The sequence below is a fragment of the Canis lupus genome, chromosome 20, assembly GCF_003254725.2.
Source record: "Canis lupus dingo isolate Sandy chromosome 20, ASM325472v2, whole genome shotgun sequence".
Taxonomy (NCBI): domain Eukaryota; kingdom Metazoa; phylum Chordata; class Mammalia; order Carnivora; family Canidae; genus Canis; species Canis lupus.
Window position 1 is genome coordinate 43744826 of NC_064262.1, and position 21064 is coordinate 43765889.

General features: G+C 41.7%; 1 protein-coding gene and 1 pseudogene across 4 annotated transcripts in view; both read right to left on the minus strand.

The window, feature by feature from the left end:
* KIF15 (kinesin family member 15) overlaps positions 1-21064 on the minus strand; it is a 79118-nt gene that overhangs the window by 24793 nt on the left and 33261 nt on the right. For all 4 annotated transcript variants that reach the window (XR_003140969.3, XR_007404267.1, XM_025458213.3 and 1 more), the window contains 8 exons: positions 20938-21060; positions 18337-18460; positions 14261-14337; positions 13822-14031; positions 12404-12575; positions 7405-7546; positions 5775-5916; positions 583-780 (listed from right to left, as the gene is read on the minus strand). Coding sequence is in view for 2 of the 4 variants with exons in the window: in XM_025458213.3 (XP_025313998.1) it covers positions 583-780; positions 5775-5916; positions 7405-7546; positions 12404-12575; positions 13822-14031; positions 14261-14337; positions 18337-18460; positions 20938-21060 (1188 nt within the window). In the remaining 2 variants the exon portion in view is untranslated. The remainder of the gene's footprint in view (positions 1-582; positions 781-5774; positions 5917-7404; positions 7547-12403; positions 12576-13821; positions 14032-14260; positions 14338-18336; positions 18461-20937; positions 21061-21064) is intronic.
* On the minus strand, positions 9499-12369 carry LOC112666804 (SREBP regulating gene protein-like; annotated as a pseudogene).

Consider the following 21064-nt stretch of genomic DNA (forward strand, 5'->3'; position numbering starts at 1 on the left):
TAAAATTAAGTGGATTCAATCACAGAACCATCTTGAGACTTCTAAGAAGTTTTCCCAGGGCCACATGTGAGTGACTTTACCAGAATGGCCTCTATGCCTTGGAAAGGGCAAAAGTCTGGAATTTGAGAGTGGTGTGGCTCACTCTAAATTTTACTAGACAGCAGAAAAACATTTAAAAAAAATAAATCACCAGAATTCTGAAATAAGCACATTTCACAGGTTCTTTCAAATATACCAAAAACTGCCTGAAATTTGATCTATAATAAGATTCTTTCAATCATTTTAATTTTCTTTAGCAGATATAGTACTGTGTCACATAAACCAGACCTGGAACTTGAAGCTGGTGGCAAAGAGACCAGTTTCTTCACATATGAGAGAACCAAAGCCCCAGGAGACTATAGAGGGGGCCTTGCTAAATACTGAAGAGCAAATCAGAGCGGATTTCAAAGTCAGGAGTTTTCACACATCCATATTTAAAGAAATACAATTTTAATAGTATACAGGTTTGAACACTAAACATTACAGAGTTGAAACGGTAAAGGAAGTTTGTTTTTACTCGTGTTTTCTGAAACTAAACATTACCTGCACCATTCTAAGCTCTTCAGAAATGGCCTCAAAAGCTTGTTCATTCATGTCAGGTGGAATTGGCTCATTCAAGATATTATCATCTAACTCACTTGAATTCTGAGTGCACACAGGGCCAAAGCTCCCCACTTCAGGGCTTAATTTTGGTACTGTTCGAGACCAAAGTTGATAAGCCTTGGTTGGCGTAGTCATAATCTACAGCAAAATGTGATTATGAAACAGTATTAGTACGCATGAACAAAATAGCAAAAGTATTTAGTTACTATGTGAACAGAGAGGATAAAATTGAAATTCTAATCATCAAAAGAAAGAGTATCCTTGAGAGGCAGGTGAGAAATGCCTAAATAGAAACAAATCTATCAATTCAATGTGGTCTCAAGCAAAATTCTAGTTAGATTTTTAAAACTGAAACTTGTTAAGCCAATTCCAAACTTCATATAAAGAATATAAGTGTAAGGAAAAACAATTTTAAAAAGAGAACAAATTAGGAAGACTTCCCTGACCCACATAAAAATACATTATAAGGGTATAGTCCTTAAATCGGTGATTAGCATATGAATAGTCAAATAGAACACAGGAAGAAAATACATAGAAAAACAATGATTTATATGTGTAAAGTTCAAAATAGTGAGAAAAACAAGGACTATTAAAAGTTAAATCCCTGTCTCATTCATTTGGGGAATATAAAAAATAGTGAAAGGGAATAAAGGGGAAAGGAGAAAAAAATAAGTGGGAAATACCGGAAAGGGAGACAGAACATGGAAGACTCCTAACTCTGGGAAACGAACTAGGGGTGGTAGAAGGGGAGGTGGGAGGGACTGGGTGGCGGGCACTGAGGTGGGCACTTGACGGGATGAGCATTGGGTGTTATTCTGTATGTTGACAAATTGAACACCAATAACAATTAAATTTATTAAAAAAAATAAATTCCATAGAAACTTAAAAAAAAAAAGTTAAATCCCTATGTAATACCATTCAAAAATAAAATAGCAGATGGATTTAACATCTCAAAGTAAAGAGAAAATTACAAAAGTAGTGAAAAAAGTAGAATATGCTGATGACCTTGAGGTTCGTTGGGTCTTTAAAAGTACATAAAAGAGGCTCTTTGCTCCTCCCCATTTGACAGACAGCCACATCTGGTGTAGTGCCAGCCACATCCCAGAGACACAGTGGTGAAGGTCAGACTAAACAGATTGGGTGTACTGGGTGCCTGGTCACCAGGGCTGCTTTTAACCCTGGGAAAGTAGACAATGTCACCATTAATGACCCTTTCATTGACCTCAACAACATGGTCTACAGTATGATTCCACCCACAGCAAATTCCACAGCACAACCAAGGCTGAGAACAGGAAATTGTCATCAATGGAAAGCCCATCTCCATCTTCCAGGAGCAAGATCCTATCAACATTAAATGAGATGATGCTGGTGCTAAGTATGTTGTGGAGTCCACTGGGGTCTTCATTTACCATAGAGAAGCCTAGGGCTCACTTGAAGGGTGGGGCAGAGGGGGGCTGGTCATCATCTCTGCCCTTTCTGATGCCCCCATTTTGTGGCAGGCATGAACCATGAGAAATATGGCAGTTCCTTCAAGATTATCAGCAATGCCTCCTGTACCACCAATTGTTTGGCCCCTGTGGCCAAGGTCATCTATGACAACTTTGGCATGGTGGAGGGATTCATGACCATAGTCTATGCAATCATGGCCACCAAGACTACCGTGGACAGCCCTTCTAGAAAGCTGTGGCATGAATGACAGCTGAGGGGCTTCCTAGAACATCATCCTAGCTTCTACTGGTGCTGCCAAGGCTGTAGGAAAGTCATCCAAGCTGAATGGGAAGCTCACAAGCATGGTCTTCTGTGTCCCCACCCTCAACGTGTCAGTCATGGATCTGACCCATTACCTGGAGAAAGCTGCCAAATACAATGACATCAAGAAGGTGGTGGTGACATAGGCATAGGAAGGCCCCCTCAAAGGCATCCTAGGCCCTACTGAGGACCAGGTTTGCCCAGCAACTCTAACAATGACATCCACTCTTCCATCTTTGATGATGGGGCTGGCATTGCCCTCAATAACCACTTTGTCAAGCTCGTTTCCTGCTATGACAATGAATTTAGCGACAGCAACTGGGTGATGGACCTTACAGTCCATGCTGCCTCCAAGAAGAGCCCTCCAGACCACCAGCCCCAGGAAAAGCAAGAGAAAGAGAGGCCCTTAGCTACTGGGGAGTCCTTGTCCCAACTCACCCAACACAATGAGAATCTCCCGAACTCTACCTAGTTTCCACCCCAGACTCCCTGAAGAAGGAGAGGGTCTTGGGGAGTCCTACCTTGTCATGTACCATCAATTAAAGTATACTGTACCCAGAAAAAGAAAAAGATAAGGAAACCATCAACAAAATAAAAAAGGCAACCTACTGAATGGGAGAAGATACCTGTAATGATATATCTAATAAGAGTTTAATATCTAAAACATACAGAGGGCAGCCCTGGTGGCGCGGCATTTTAGCGCCGCCTGTAGCCCAGGGCATGATCTGGAGACCCTGGATCGAGTCCCACGTCGGGCTCTCTGCATGGAGCCTGCTTCTCCCTCTGCCTGTGTCTCTGCCTCTTTCTCTCTCTCTCTGCATCTCTATGAATAAATAAATAAAATCTTAAAAAAAATATATAGAGAATTCATATAACTCAATCCTAAAAACCCCAAATAATCCAATTAAAAAGGCACAGAGGTGAGCAGCCTGGGTGGCTCAGCGGTTTAGTGCCGCCTTCAGCCCAGGGTGTGGTCCTGGAGACCCAGGATCGAGTCCCACGTTAGGCTTCCTGCATGGAGCCTGTTCCTCCCTCCGCCTATCTTTGTCTCTCATGACTAAATAAATAAAATCTTAAAAAAAAGGGATCCCTGGGTGGTGCAGCGGTTTGGCGCCTGCCTTTGGTCCAGGGCGTGATCCTGGAGACCTGGGATCGAATCCCACGATCCCACGTCGGGCTCCTGGTGCATGGAGCCTGCTTCTCCCTCTGCCTGTGTCTCTGCCTCTCTCTCTCTCTCTGTGTGACTATCATAAAAAAATAAAAATTAAAAAAAAAAAAAAAAGGCACAGAGGACCTGAACATTTTTCTAAAGACATCCAGATGCCCAACAGACACATGAGAAAATTGCTCAATATCCCTCATCATTGGAGAAATGCAAATCAAAACCACAATGAGATATCACCCCACCTCATCTATCAGAATGGCCAGCATCAAAAAGACAAGAGACAGTAAATGTTGGCAAGGATGTGGAGAAAAGGAAAGGCTTCTACACTACTGGTGAGAATGTAAATGGTACAGTTAGTGTGGAAAACAATATGGAGGTTCCTCAAAAAAATTAAAATAGAATTATAATATGGTCCAGCAAAATTCTTCTACTGGGTATTAACCCAAAGAAAATGGAAACACTAATTTGAAGAGATACATGCACTCCTACATTTTGTGCAATATTATTTACAGTATCTAAGATATATAAGCAACTCAAGTGTCCATCAATAGATAAACACATAAAGATGTGATATATATATGCACATACACATCCCCACACGTATATACACTGGTATATTACTCAGCCGTAAAAAAGAATGAGACCTTGCCATTGGTGATACCATAGATGGACCCAGAGGGTAGCTTGCTACGTGAAATAAATCAGACAGAAAAAGACAAACACTACATGATTTCACTTATATGTAGAATCTAAAAAACAAAACAAATCAGAAACAGTCATAAATACAGAGAACAAACTGGTGGTTGCCAGAAGGGAAGAGGTTGGGGAGATGGGTGAGATGGGTAAAGGGGTACAAACTCCAAGTTCTAAAATAAATAAGCCACAGAGATGTGACGTACAGCATAGGGATTAGAGTCAATAATACTGTAATAACCTGTACGGTGACAAATGATGACTACAGTTAATTGGGTAAGCACTGCATAATGTATAGGATAATATAAAAAACTACCTAATCACTATATTGTATACCTGAAACTAAAATAATATTGTATACCAACCGCACTTCAATTAAAAAATTTTTAAAAAGGAAAAAATTAAAAGGTGAAAAATAAAACCCCAAAAGACTTGCTGATAGTGACTGTCTCCAAAAAGGGGCTTGGCTAGTCGGCAGGAAGGACAGAAGATGGAGAGAGACTTGTCAATGTATACTCTTTATACCTTTAAAAACTCCCATCATGTGAATTGTCTACTCAAACAAATGAATACAATTTCTTTTAAAAACGGTCTCCTAGGGCAGCCCGGGTGGCTCAGCGGTTTGGCGCCGCCTGCAGCCCAGGGCATGATCCTGGAGACCCGGGATCGAGTCCATCGGGCTCCCTGAATGGAGCCTGCTTCTCCCTCTGCCTGTGTGTCTCTGCCTCTCTCTCTCTCTCTCTCTCTCTCTCTCTGTCTCTCATGAATAAATAAATAAAATCTTAAAAAAAAAAAAAGTCTCCTATTAAGTGACATCAAAAATATCACTTCTAAAAATAACCATTAGAAATAAACATCTATTATTAAGTTTAAGCTGTATAAAGAAAGATATTTTTAGCCTTCACAGAATCTGGTACAAAAGCTCAATCACCAGCATCAGCAACACCACCTTTTTAATCTTTTGCTTTCCCTGGGTTCTCCTCATTCTCAGATATTCACTTTTTTTTTTTTTAATGAGGGCAATGGTTGTTTAGGAAAAAAGCCCTCTTGTTATTACTAGTTTTATCTTAGATCCTTTAGTGGTCTTTGTCCTTAGGATTTCTATTCTTCTACCACTAACTGGGAGCACATGGTACATTATAGCAACAGCTGTCAAGATCCACCAGGTGCCACAGCTCTATTATCTCACTTAATGCTCTAAAAAACTTACAATCACATCCTCCTCATCCCCACTTAGGAGACCATAAATATGAAGCTCAGAAATGAGGAAACCCTGCCTAAGGATAGTGACAGGTTAAATCTGAACCCAGGTCTGATTTCAAATGCTTTCTTTCCCACAACATCCCACCACTGGACCACTGGACCACTGGAGGCAGACATCAGAACAGCTGGATCAGTCACTCTGGGGTTGATTGTCTTGCAAAGGAGTCTAGCATATCTGGGGATCATCTGTGCAGTCTCTCTCCATTATTAACAAAATGGGATCAAACTCATTAGGATTAAAGAATTGCTTCAGACCACCTACCTTAAGTGTTTCAGCATGAATTTTATTTAGGTGAGAAACTTCTTGCCGCTTGCAGGCTTTTGTTGCTTCCAAAAGGTTTTCAAGATTAAGGTTTGCTTTTTGCAGAGATTGAAGCTCTGATTCCAATTCTAGCTGCTTTTTCCTAAGGAATATTTAAAAATTGAGTATTTCAGATAATAAGTAATGTCCTTGTAAAGTACAGTTTATATTCTTATATAACTTGATACTTATCTCTCTAAATCTGAGATATTCTCAGATTACCCTCAATTTCTAGTTGGGTAAAATATGGCTATGTTGACTAATAAATGGTAGAGCTCCGGGCAGCCCGGGTGGCTCAGCGGTTTAGTGCTGCCTTCAGCCCAGGGCCTGATCCTGGGGACCCGGGATGGAGTCCCATGTCAGGCTCCCTGCATGGAGCCTGCTTCTCCCTCTGCCTGTGTCTCTGCCTCTCTCTCTGTCTCTCATGAATAAACAAATAAAATATTAAAAAAAAAAAAAAAAAAAAAGGTAGAGTTCCAACTCAAAAGCCCAAATAGTTCACGTGATACCACACGTGATATACTAGTCTCAAAATAAACACTTTTAGGGCACCTAGGTGGCTGTCAGTTTAGTGTCTGACTGCTGGTTTCACCTCAGGTCATGATCTCAGAGTCATGAGGTTGAGCCCTGCATCTGATTCCACCCTCAGCAGGAAGTCTGCTTGGGATTCTCTTTCCCCGCTCCCTCTGCCCCTAACTCCCATGTGCCCTTTACTCTCATGTGTGCTCTCTGCCTCTCTCTAAAATAAATAAAATAAACACTTTTTTATATTTTAGGATAGCATTAACCTTAGTTATACTCTGAATGAAGCTTCTATTTTTTTCTACAAAAGGAGCATAAATAATATTAACAAACCTATAATTCCTAAAAATACTAATTTTTTTTTTTTAAGATTTTGTTTATTTATTCATGAGAGACACAGAGACAGAGGGAGGCAGAGACACAGGCAGAGGGAAAAGCAGGCTCCATGCAGGGAGCCCAATGCAGGACTCCCTAGGACTCCAGGATCGATCCTAGGACTCCAGGATCATGCCCTGAGCCAAAGGCAGACCCTGAAACCACTGAGCAACCCAGGCATCCCACCTGATTTAACTCCTTTTTTAAAAAGATTTATTTATTTATTTATTTATTTATTTATTTATTTATTTATTTATTCATTCATTCATTCATTCATTCATTCATTCATTCATGAAAGATACAGAGAGAGAGAGAGGCAGAGACACGGGCAGAGGGAGAAGCAGACTCCATGCAGGGAGCCTGACGTGGGACTCGATCCCAGGTCCCCAGGATCACGCTTTGGGCCAAAGGTGGCGCTAAACCATTGAGCCACCCGGGCTGTCCTGATTTAATTCTTAACAATGTTGATTTAAATTTGGTAACTAGGGCAGCCCGGTTATCAGTGAAAATATCTGTATCATCTAGGTTCATTAAATATATTAAGGAGCTTTCTCTTCATGTCAAAACAAGTTAGTTGCTATATGAGAATTAGTATTTAATGGAAAATGCTCAATTAAATTGATGTTAAATGCTAAAATGAATCAACACTAAAGTTACTCAAACAGGAAAGCATGAATGTGCATTTACACTTTACCTTGTTAGTTCTTTGAATTCTTCATATTCTTGCTTTGAATTATTCAGTTCTGTCTGAATTTGCAAGAGTTGTGCTTTCAACTTCTCAGTGTTCACTAACGAACATGGCTCCTTTGGAGTTTTAGGAGAAAATCCTTGTTGACCTGGTAAGAAGGAAACAACTCGGTCTTTGAAAGAAATAACAGAACACATTTTCTAAGTTCTCTGCCAGGTATCAATTTTCAAGCAAAGAAGGAAAAATGAGAGATGGGTTGGAGAGAGGACCCTAAAAATCAAGAACCTGAGGCTCAACAGGACACAAAGAAAGATCCAACACAGTGTGTCAGAAAGTGCCAGAAGTTGTTTCTGAGAAGTGGGGAAGCCCCAGGATATAGGGGCATATTGAAGGCAACACCTTTTCCATCAGGAGAAAGAGCAAACCATGGAGTACAACACACATCAGGCTGGTGCAACGTCAACAGGTGAATACTGCCGAAATTCATGCTGACAGCTAATGTTAACAGTCAATAATTACTCTGGAAAGGAACCAAACAGCAAAGGCAGCAGGTTGAAGGAGATCGGTATCCTCTAACTGGTGGGGAATATGTTCAGGGATTGCTTAGAAAACTGGATATACAGGAGAGAGTTCTGTGGGAAAACATTACATTAAAGTTGTTTAGAAAATGCTCTTCATTTAGAAGATGGTAGGATCAAGAAATGACCATTAGTATCTTTCAAAGGTAGTAGTATGTCAAGGAATTATTTTTTTTTTATAAATTTTTTTTTAAATTTTTATTTATTTATGATAGTCACAGAGAGAGAGAGAGGCAGAGACACAGGCAGAGGGAGAAGCAGGCTCCATGCACCGGGAGCCCGACGTGGGATTCGATCCCGGGTCTCCAGGATCGCGCCCTGGGCCAAAGGCGGGCGCCAAACCGCTGCGCCACCCAGGGATCCCTGTCAAGGAATTATTTGAGGTCAAAATGGCCAACAAAATACAGAGCCCTGTAGTGAAAAATGGCTGAAATAATACACAAACCTCATCTTAACTTTGCATCTAAAATCAATCTCTCCACAACCCATGTTTTATTCTTTTAATCAGTCATAACAGAATGGAAGAAGACTTGCAAAATGAAAATTTAAAATAGACACAAACAGGCTTCGTTACAAGTGCAGAATGAGATTAGAATGTTTTCAATTTCAATCTGAAATGACAAAGGCTGAGACAGAAATCTGATAAAAGTCCATGAAAATATTGGGCAGCCCGGGTGGCACAGTGGTTTAGCGCTGCCTTAGCCCAGGGCATGATCCTGGGGACCTGGGATCGAGTCCCATGTCAGGCTCCTGCATGGGGCCTGCTTCTCCCTCTGCCTGTGTCTCTGCCTCTCTCTCTCTCCCTGTGTCTCTCATGAATGAATGAATAAAATCTTAAAAAAAAAAAAAAAAAAAAGTCCATGAAAATATTCACTCTGAGAGTGGGGCAAACATAGACTCTGTTGCCAAATCCCAGAGCATTAACACCAGGAGCTGCCCAGCCTATAAGTGAGAATCGGCACCAACTAAATCACTTTTCACAGAGTAAAAGCAGATGGAAATAACACAGAACTAACAGTGTATGGTGGCCAGTGTATAACTGGCACCCACAACTCCATGATGCAAGTACCACCAAGCTGGGATCAGGAGTCTGACCTTCAGATACCTCTCACATTGAACAAACCTTGCTTAGCTAGCAGGTAAACATCTCCATCTTCATCCATGTTGATTAGGCTAGCACTTTTCATTACAAATACTTAAAATAGGAAAATTTCATTTAATAAAAATTAAAAATATCTAAGTCAATCTTTTTTTTTTTAATAAAGCCATTTTCACATTAAATCTGTTACATTGCTCAAAAGTTCAAACAAGGGATCCCTGGGTGGCGCAGCGGTTTGGCGCCTGCCTTTGGCCCAGGGCGCGATCCTGGAGACCCAGGATCGAATCCCACATCAGGCTCCCAGTGCATGGAGCCTGCTTCTCCCTCTGCCTGTGTCTCTGCCTCTCTCTCTCTCTGTGACTATCATAAATAAATAAAAATTAAAAAAAAAAAAAAAAAAAAAAAAAAAAAAAAAAAAAAAAAAAAAGTTCAAACAAGCTCCAAGGAGAGGCTGATACCAGTGACAACTCACATGAGACAGACACACACCAGACTCGAATTATCAAAAAGAATGAGATGTAAAACATCCAGACACGCACATTTCTTTCACATATGAAGTTTGATTTAGCACCGTGAATGCACATAGAATCCAAAAAGTCCAATGCAAAGTAAATAGATTTTTTGGGAAAAAAACATTAAAAAAACAATTGCCAGACAGCCCTCTAAGGTGGCTTATTTAAGGAAGACAAACACCTTTGGGAAGAAAGGTTTAAAAAGTAATAGAAAATCATGGGGAATTACTGCTACATACTGCAGAAACATACTGGAAGACAAACATGGTTCAAAGAAAAAACCCTATTGAAAAAAATGTCAAAAGTGGATTGTAAAACTAGTACCCGGTTCCAAGGTCAACAGCCTGAACAATCAAAAAATGAAAAAGACCTGGCCTGATCCCAGGATTAGTAAGGGGCTTGCTCCAGGAAAGAGCTGTGTGTCCATGTCTCCTGAGAGCAAAGAGTCATAGTACTTAAGGGGCAGAATGTCTTATCAGAGGACCAAATACTCTTGACCTTGAGCCTGAGAAATTCAGTGTTGAACATGTGGACCCACAACTGGCATGCCCAGCCAGCATTCACGGGCTCACCCCACTGAGGGTAGGAGTGACTCACTTACAGCAGCACCTTGACGGAAAATTGGGCCTTCTTCTTCATAAGTCATAAGGAAACTGAAGGTCTGAACCTGTCCTATGTCTCAAAGCTGAAAGCAATGAAGGATGACTGCCTACAGCCAGTTATTAGGTGTCTCTTCACCTAGGAATTACCCTAACAGCAGGTTTCCATGACAGAAGGGAGGAGGCTCGCAGGGTACCATGGCTGAGCAGACCACAATCGTTTCAACAGTGGCATTGGAAATGAGAAAATCCTCTGGAACAGGGAGTTGGAATTTCTGATTCAGAGGATGCTCACATGCAGGGAATGCAAGCACAAATACCATGATGAGAAAACCTGTGGGCAGCTGGTGCCACCTGCAAGGTGGCTGGTAGAGGGCAAGAATGGAATAGTATCTTTGAGTTGTTGACAATTTTAGATGTCAGAATATAGTGTCCAGGGCCCACTCCTGAAGGAGCTTTTAAAACAAAACTCAAAACAACTACCTTGGGAGAACATACATGTTCAAAAAGGCCAAAAAAACAAAAACAGGGAACCCTGGGTGGCGCAGCGGTTTGGCGCCTGCCTTTGGCCCAGGGCGCGATCCTGGAGACCCGGGATCGAATCCCACGTCGGGCTCCTGGTGCATGGAGCCTGCTTCTCCCTCTGCCTGTGTCTCTGCCTCTCTCTCTCTCTCTCTCTGTGTGACTATCATAAATAAATAAAAATTTAAATTAAAAAAAAAAAAAAAAAAAACAAAAACAAAAACAAAAAACAAAAAAAAACAAAAAAGGCCAAACATTTTATCGGGGTAAAGGGATGACTTCACTCAGGAAACCCAGGAACACAAGAAAACAACAATTTCCTTGAATATATTTGACTATTAAGGCAAGATATCTTTCTATATGAACTATTATCATGCTCCTACTACTCCAAAGAAATCCAATAAATAAATTTACAGTGAAGGACTCGAGGAGTTTGCAACGGTAGAAGTGCCCCAGAGCACCAGCAACTCCACAGGCTCGCCTGTAGTTTGTTCTTGTATGTGATGCATTAGTGTTTCCAAGCTCCTTCACAGAATAGTTCCACAAGGTAGAGCCCAGTGGTGACTGAGGCCAAAGAGTACAGCACAAGAAGCGGTCAAAGCCAAGACTTCTGTGTGAGGCATCTCTTCTTCTATGCAGACTAGAGAACGCTGGAGGGTGGCTTCAGGCCACAAATTCTCCTGTGGCGTCTGGTCATCCGTGTGTTGTCTGCTGTGCCTGTCACGTGGGGAAGAGCTCAGGAGGGCTCTCTCCATAGCAGTACTTGGCTATGGGGTCCCTATAGGTATTCTCATGCTGCACGCTCTGGGATGAGGTCCTGCATTTGGCCAGACACAATTCGAAGTGATCTTCAACAGCCATGAAGAGGTTCTGGAATGCCACACCTGCGCGGTTGAGGAAGCACTCCAGGAGAAGTCACTTGCTGGGCTGCAGGCAGCAGGACACACAGTAGTCATAGGCACCACAGCAGCCATGGGGCAAGCAGCCATCACAGCGGTACTGCTTCGTGCCGGGGGCGTTGACATTACAGCAGCCGTTCACCAGCAAATCCTTCCTTTCACAAATGTATCCTAGCTCATCTATGATGAGGTGCTTCCCTTGAATGGAGTTCCGGCACTGGTTGCCAGGCCGACTGCTGTTCCCCAGGTGAAAATGCACCTTCCACAGAATGGGCTGGTCATGGTCTTGAACCTGGAGGAGATTCCAATTTCTTACTGCTCTTTTCTCCTGCTTGAAGGTGCTGTGGAGGAAGTAGACAAGCGAGAGCCCAAAGACCAGGGCGAGCACCCACCTCTTCTGGAGGAGCCAGTGCCACACCATCACCACCAGGTTCACCATCCCGGTGTTGATGCGGGGCAGGCCCGGGGCCCGGCCGGCATGGCCCCTATGCGGCTGGCAGCCCCATTCCCCATGGCGGGCACCCTGAGTCAATCTTTCATCAACAGAACAGAACCAGAAGAGGTATTTCGTTGATAAGTCTATTAGCCCAATTCACTACTATGAAATTTATGAGATAAAGTTTTTTAAAAATGCCTTTTGTTAACAAAAAAGCGTAAGTATGTATATAAGAAATTAGCACCACACCAGGTCTGGAGGCTAAAACAAAACCTTACCTACAAAGCAATATAAATGCCCTTTCAAACACACCGCCTGCAGCTAGAAGGCATGCAGACAACAATCATTTCTTACCCTTACCTCTTTTCTCTGTGCCAGATAGTTCGGAGAAAGCTTTCTCTAGTACAGCAATGGTCTGGGCATCCATTTCTTGGGCTCTTTTCACAGGCTCTAATAATCTCAATCTTCTATTCTCCTCTCTAAGAGAATGGTTTTCCATAGCATACTTGGCAACTCTGGGGTGGTGCTCAATCTGTGACACAGAAGAATTAAGACTTACAGACATTTCCATAATAACCAGTCTTTCTGCAAAGCCATTGGGAAACATTAGGAATGCTGCATGCACTGTTGCAGTGGTTGGCTGCAAGGGCTGTGGAAAACAACCTGGCATTTTTGACCACACTCAGTATGTGCATAGCTTATGATGCCATTATCCCATGTTTGGGTCTGTGCCTCAGAACTTTCACCTGGGCATGGGTTTGAAAAAGAGAAGTGTAAGGGTGTACACTCTTCATGCAACAGGGGCTGCTGACATTAACACACTGTAACAAATGACGAAACGCTCTATTGACCAGGTTGGAACACCCTCCAAGATATATTAAGTGAAAAGAAGAACAGCAGAAAAGTATGTATGGTAAGTTGTCTTTTGTGTTAAAAATGAATAAAAGTAAAAATATCCATATTAGATTGAAAATGCATTAAAAAGTCTCAGAAGGCTACAAAAACCAGAAACAGGTTTTCTTTGTGTGTGTGTGTGTGTTTTTTAAAGATTTTATTTATTTATTTATGATAGTCACACAGAGAGAGACAGAGAGGCAGAGACACAGGCAGAGGGAGAAGCAGGCTCCATGCAGAGCCCGATGTGGGATTCGATCCCGGGTCTCCAGGATCACGCCCCGGGCCAAAGGCAGGCGCCAAACTGCTGCGCCACCCAGGGATCCCCAGTGTGTGTGTGTTTTTAATGACATACCTGTATTAACTACTCATCTTCCCCCAGGGAAAAGGAAAACCAGCATCAAGGAATTCAAAGGGCCCCTATGTACAGAGATTGCTGATTCAGACAACCACAATTGCCCACTGGGACGACAGACAAGGAACACTTGCCTGGGGGATGGAGTGCTAATACAGTATCTCACAGCTCCTCCCATCCCCCTGTCATTTGGGGCAAAGAAGTTGTGCTATCATACGGTCAGCTGAATTCATTCAAAATGCTTTCTGCTGTATTAACTCACATGAATTTGGTGACAAGCTTATATATGCCTCGGATCTCCCCCCTCCTTTTTTTAAGATTTATTTATTCATGAGAGACACAGAGACAGAGAGAGGCAGAGACACAGGCAGAGGGAGAAGCAGGCTCCACACAGGGAGCCTGATGTGGGACTCGATCCCGGGTCTCCAGGATCACGCCCTGGGCCAAAGGCAGGTGCTAAACTGCTGAGCCACCCAGGTGTCCCGGATCTCCCTCCTCCTTAGAAATACTGCTAATGTCATATACTCACTTGTTCCCGAAGAGTCTGGATCTCGTCCCTTAATTCCGACAACAAGCGATCCTGCTCTGCAGGCAGAAAACTTCCCCGGGATTCCTTGTGGAGCTTCTCCAGGCGCATTATTTGATCCTCTCGGAATTTCACAATCATTTTATTAGATTGAATAAATTTTTCTTTTTTGAGGGTGAGGTCTTCTAATTGAGTAACTTTTTCTACCAGAGACTTAAGAAATTCATAATTTGGTTAAATGTGAAAAGTAATTCTGCCTCCCTAAATTTCCACAAACCAAGCAATAAACACTAACTTGAAACTTCATCTCAAAGGCAAAATTAGATTTTCTATAGCTTTTCTTTGTTCTCTTTATTTACTTGTGCCATTTCACTCAGAAAGACACCATGGAGCAAAAGCCTAAAATATCTGGAATCCCCTTTATACCAACTTGGTTTCCTACCTTCTTTTCCTGTTCGGATTTCTTAAAGAATAACATTGCCTCTTGGAAATACTTCATGTAATTAGTCTCATCCTTATCTGTAATTGATTTGGTAGGAAAGAAAACGGAAAAAAAATGTTTATCTCTCAAATTTTAGGACTAAGAATTGAGCTATAAAACAGCCTCTGACTGCTCTCAATCAAAAAGAATCAGACTACCATCACTAGATCACATATTTCAAATCAATCCAATCTACGTTATCGATTCTTTTAAGAAAAGTAAGTTCTTTTACCCTGTTTGGTAAACATACGTATGTTGCATATGAAAGAATCTCAGAAGTGGATCTAAATGAAATCAGTATCTCTTTTTAGCAGTTGTGGGAATTGAATCACTCAAAATTATTTCTACTCCTCCTTCCTATCATATCCCATAGAAATGGGGATATGATGTACATATGGTATCCATATCTGATTACAAACTATGACATCCCTCATTTTATTGTGCTTTGTGAATACTGCTTTCTTTACCAGTTGAAATTTCGTAGCAACCCTGAGTTGAGCAAGTCAATGGGTATCATTTTCCTAATAGCACTTGTTTTACTTTGTGACTCTGTGTTATATTCTGGCAATTCTTGTAACATTTCAAAATTTTTCAGTATTATTATTATATTATGGTAATCTATGGTCAGTGATCTTTGATGTTTCCATCGTTAATTATTTTGGGCACCAAAACCACGTCCATATAAGATGGCAAACATAATAAATGTATTTTCTGACTACTCTACTGCCTGGCTCTTCCCATCTCTCTCCCTCTCCTAGACCGCCCTATTCCCTGAGACACAGCAATATGGAAATTAGGCCCTTTGATAATGCTACAATAGCCTTCTAAGTGTTCAAGTGAAAGAAACCATCGCACATCTCTCACTTTCAACCAAAAGCTAGAAATGATTAACCTTGGTTAAGAAGACATGCCAAAAACCGTGACAGGCTGAAAGCTAGGCTTCTTGCACCAAAGAGCTAGCCAGGTGTGAAGGAAAAGTTCTTGAAGGAAATGAAAAGTGCTATTCCAGTGAGCACATGAGATAAGAAAGCAAAACAGACTTATTGGTGATATGGAGAAACTTTTAAGGATCTGGATAGATCAAACTAGCCACAACATTCCCTTAAGCCAAAGCCTAGGCCAGAGCAGACCCCTGACTCTATTCAATTCTCTGAAGGCTCGGAGAGGTGAGGAAGCTGCAGAAGCAAAGTGTGAAGCCAGCAGAAGATGATTCATGAGGTTTAAGGGAACAAGTGAAATTAATTAATTAATTACTTTTTTTAAATTTAAAAAAGGAAAGAAGTCATCTCCCTAACACCAAAGTACAAGGTTAAGCATCAAGTGCTGATGAAGAAGCTATAGCAAGGGATCCAGAAGATAATTCATGAAGGTGGCCACACTACACAACAGGTTTTCAATGTGGATGAAATCATGTTCTACTATAGGGGGAGATGCCATTCCAAGACTTTCATAGCTAGAGAGAAGTCAATGCCTGGCTTCAAAGCTTCATAAGATAGGCTGACTTTCTTGTTGGGGGATAATGCAGCTGATGATTACAAATTGAACCCAGTACTCATTTACCATTCTGAAAGTCCTAGGGCTCTTAATAATTAGGCTAAATTAAAAAAAATTTTAATTCTACTGAATTAAAAAAAAGAATTATGCTAAATCGGCTCTGCCTATGGCCAAGAAATGGAACAACAAAGTCTGGATGATAGCACATCTGTTGAACATGGTTCACTGAGTATCTTAAGGCCACTGTTGAGATGTACTGCTCAGAAAAAGATTCCTTTCAAAATATTACCGCTCATTGAAAATGTAACTGAGGGCAGCCCGGGTGGCTCAGCGGTTTAGAGCCTCCTTTAGCCCAGGGTGTGATCCTGGAGACCCAGGATCGAGTCCCACATTGGGCTCCCTATATGGAGCCTGCTTCTCCCTCTGCCCATGTCTCTGCCTCTTTCTCTCTCATGAATGAATAGATAAAATTAAAAAAAAAAAAAAAAAAAAAAGAAAGAAAATGTAGCCGATCACCCAAGAGCTCTGATGGAAATGTATGAGATAAATGTTTTCATTCCTGCTAACATAACATCTATTCGGCAGCCCATGGATCAAGGAATTATTTTGACTTTCAACTCTTACTATTTAAGAAATATATTTCATGGGGCGCCTGGGTGGCTCAGTGATTGAGCATCTGCCTTTGGCTCAGGGTGTGATCCCAGGGTCCTGGGATGGAGTTCCACATAGGGCTCCCCACAGGGAGCTTTGCTTCTCCCTCTATGTCTCTGCCTCTGTGTCTCTCAGGAATAAATAAATAAAAAGAAATACATTTCATAAGGCTATAGCTGCATAGATGGTTATTCTCCTGATGGATCTGGGCAAAGTCAACTTAAAATCTGGAAACAATTTACCATTTCAGATGCCATTAAGAACAATAGTGATTTATGGAAAGAGGCTAAAATGTCAACATGAACAGGAGTTTGGAAGAAGTGGATTCCAACCATCACGGAGGATGTTAAGGGTTCAAGACTTCAGCAGAGGAAGTAACTGCAGGTGTGGTGAAAACAGCACGAGAACTACAATCACAAGTGGAGCCTGAGGATGGAACTGGATTGCTGCCATCTCATGATAAAACTTGAACGGATGAGGAGTTTTGTTTTGTTTTTAATATTTTATTTGACAGACACAGAGAGAGAGAGAGAGAGAGAGAGAGAGAGAGAGAGAGAGAACATAAATAGGCAGAGCAGTAGGTAAAAGGAAGAGGAGCAGGCTTCCTGTCAGGCAGAGAGCCAAACTCAGGGCTGAATCCCAGGACCCCGGGACCATGACCTGAGCAAAGGCAGATGCTTAACTGACTGAGCCACCCAGGCACCCCAGTGATGAGGGGTTGCTTCCATTTTTTTTAATAATTAATTTTTTAAAAAGATTTTTACTTATTTATTTATTCATAGAGACACACACAGAGAATGAGGCAGAGACACAGGCAGAGGAGAAGCAGGCTTCATGCAGGGAGCCCGATGTGGGACTCGATCCCAGGTCTCCAGGATCATGCCCTGGACTAAAGGCGGCACTAAACCGCTGAGCCACCTAGGCTGCCTGAGGAGTTGCTTCTAATGGATGAGCAAAGAACTCGGTTTCTTAAGCTAGAATCTACTCCTGGTGAAGATGCTGTGAAGATTATTGAAATGACAACAAAAGATTTAGGGTATCACATAAAGTAACTTGATAAAGCAGCGACAGGATTTGAGATGATTGACCTTAATTTCAAAAGACGTTCTACTATGGGTAAAGTGCTATCAAACAGCATCACATGCTACAGAGAAATTGTTCATGAAAGGAAAAACCAATTGATGCAGCAAACTTCACTGTTGTCTTATTTTAAGACACTGCTACAGCCAACCCGGTTCTCAGCAACCACCACCCTGATCAGTCAGCAGCCATCAACATGAAGCAAGACCCTCCACCAGTAGAAAGACTACAATTCGCTGAAAGTTCAGATGATGGTTACCATTTTTAAGCAATTAAATATTTTTTAACTAAGTATGCATGTTGCTACTGCACACTTAATGTATTACACTATAGTGTAAACATAACTTTTATATGCACTGGGAAACCAAAAATTTGACTGGCATTATTGCAGTATTAGCTTTATCGTACTCATCTGGAACTGAATCTACAGAATCTCTGATATATGCCTGTACCATATTCCTACGTAGATAAAACAAAAACACTTGTTCAGAAATGTGGGTATTGTGCCTGTCATCAGAGGGTTCTTTTTTTTTTAAGCTTTTATTTATTTATTCATAAGCTTTTATTTATTATTCATTTTATTTATTATTATTCATGACAGAGAGAGAGAGAGAGGCAGAGACACAGGCAGAGGGTGGAGCAGGCTCCATACAGGGAGCCCGACGTGGGACTTGATCCTGGGTCTCCAGGATCACACCCTGGGCTGAAGGTGGCACTAAACCCCTGAGCCACCCGGGTGCCCTCATCAGAGAGTTCTTATACTAATATCCAAACATGGTCATCTTCAGGATAAAGGACACCGTTCATCTTACCTTTTGTCAGAAAGCTTTCTGGTACTAACCGCCCTGAAGTAAGCTGAGCCAGCTGTTCTTTGAGCCTCTTTACTTCAGCTTGGAGCTGGCTCACATTTCCTTGGGTGTCTTCATTTACTACTGCCTGTTCAAGAATTTTTTAAAAAGCATTAAAAGAATACTTTCAAGTCATACAATCTTGTGTTTATATTTGTTTATAGGATCTGGAGTGACAAACATTAAACAAATCATCTCACAAACAGTCCATAAGGCCCCTAGAATCACAGTGTGCTGGAGTAGGGAGGAAGCCTCTTTTACCTGTCTCTCATACCTATAACAAGGGACTCTCCCCGCCTCACCACACCTCTTTTTTTTTTCAATTTCTTTCTTTTTTTTTTTTTAATTTATTTATGATAGTCACACACACACACAGAGAGAGAGAGAGAGAGAGAGAGGCAGAGACACAGGCAGAGGGAGAAGCAGGCTCCATGCACCGGGAGCCTGACGTGGGATTCGATCCCGGGTCTCCAGGATCGCGCCCTGGGCCAAAGGCAGGCGCTAAACCGCTGCGCCACACAGGGATCCCTCACCACACCTCTTGTATGCTCCCACTTAGGTCTGGGAACACTGGGTCACTGCAGGATCTGGGTACATTCACCTAACACTGCCTTCTTCTTGGGACAGCCCTAGCCCCAAGGAGAAGAGCAAACAGCTCTTCCCGGCTGGAAGGAGTATCCTCTCCCTTCTGTCTTGGCTCACTATATGGGTATGAAGAACTACACAGCTGGCCTGAGCTCCATCAGCTTAGCAGAAAAACCTTCTCCAAAAGAATCCACCCCTATATTTCCTAACAGTCCTCCTGGACACGAGAGTTGGTTGGATAGCTCCATTTCTGTTTTATTACCACACTAGATGTTATTTTAAAGAAATGTCTCTTGGGACGCCTGGGTGGCTCAGTGCTTGAGCGTCTGCCTTCACGCCCAGAGCGTGATCCTGGAGTCCCAGGATCAAGTCCTACACTGGGCTCCCTGCATGGAGCCTGCTTCTCCCTCTACCTAGGTCTCTGCCTCTCTCTCCGTGTCTCTCATAAATAAATAAAATCTTTAAAAAATAAAGATAAAAATTTAAAAAATTACATGTCTCTTGAAGAAATTATCTTAAAGAAATGACTTCTTTAAGACAATTTCTAAGAGGTTCAAAAAGGCCCATAAAACGTACATGGTGATAAAAGCCAATATTTGACTACCAATCAGATAAAAAAAAATTCAGTTGTGAAATACCCAAATCCTAGAGAGGGAAAAAAAACTCTGACACAGCCCCAAGGTCTCTGGGTTCTTGTCTGAAGCCAGGTCTGCCCATCAGGAAAGATATAAATAGCACATTTTTAAACAAGTCCCAGATATCCTAGTCATGTTCCACTGATAGGCTGCAGAATGGCTTACCATTGCTAATAATTAGCAGAAGGCTCCTCCTGGTTTTACTTTTTGATGTGTTCAGAACCCATTTCTAGTTGCTTCTGATTTTTATGGCCAGTCTCATTACAAGGCACTCCTGCACTTTCTGACATCATTGCCATGTCAGTGACATCATAATACTAATTATCCCTGCAGTTCTCCACTCTCCAAAAATTTCTAGTAAGTCCCAAGAGACAGGGTCAAGAAGTTCTAGTGATTTTTCCTCCTCATATTACTAATACCCCACCTACAGGGTCATAATCCAATAAAATGAGTGAACAACTAGACCTATAATCTTCTGACTTAACCAGAGGAGGCAACATGGATCTCTTCCCTCTTAATGCTAAGATGATTGGGGAGTCTACTTGGGTTGAAATGACCAACTACTCCTTTGAAAGAAAGAGGAAATTAATCTGCCAATTCATGGTGCTATGATTCTTTTGTATGAACCAAAGGGGCCTCCAATCTTTTCAAAAGAAGTGGGGGACCCCCTGGTGTTTTGACTGCTCCAGGGGCTGGCAAAGAGCTTCTTGCTCATAGGTCAAATATGGTCTGCCATCTGTTTTTATAAGTAGAGCTGTACTGGAACACAGCCATGTCCTTATGTTTGCGTATTGTTGACGGCTGCTTTCTCATCACCAAGGCAGAGCTCAGTAGCCGGGACAGACACTATACAGTCCAAGAAGCCTCAAATATTTACCTTTATTGAAGAACTTTTCTGACCACTAGTGTACACAAATATCAAGGAAGCTTCTTATATATTAGAAAAATAGGGATCCTTGGAGGTATCAACAACTTAAAAGACAAAGCTTGTCAATATCAAACTGTATAGTGAAGCCCACCACACACACACACACACATATAGACACAGACACACAACTCTGATAGTATGGTTTAACAGGTAAATAAATTTAGTCTCCAACCCAATTTAGAAAGGAAAAACTCTGCCTTCAAGAAAAAATAAGCCAAACAATACCAACAATAAGACCTTATCTAAATCTCAAACTACTTGAGCAATAGAGAAAGCTAGAAAAGATGAAATAGAAATCTTGCTTAAAGTTAGGCTTTCACAGAGAAATAAATATAAGCTAGTGTTAATAATTAGGGCAATCATTAAAGTGAGACACAAGTATTTTTCTAATTTACTTAATTGTACTCAGTATTTTACCTTATTTTTAATCAGCTTGGCTCTTTGAGCAAAATTAAGCGTTGACAGGGTTTCCCCAAAACACCTGGATCCAGGATGAATGTTAGCAATTATGGCTGTTTTGGCATTACCGCCAAGGGAATCCTGT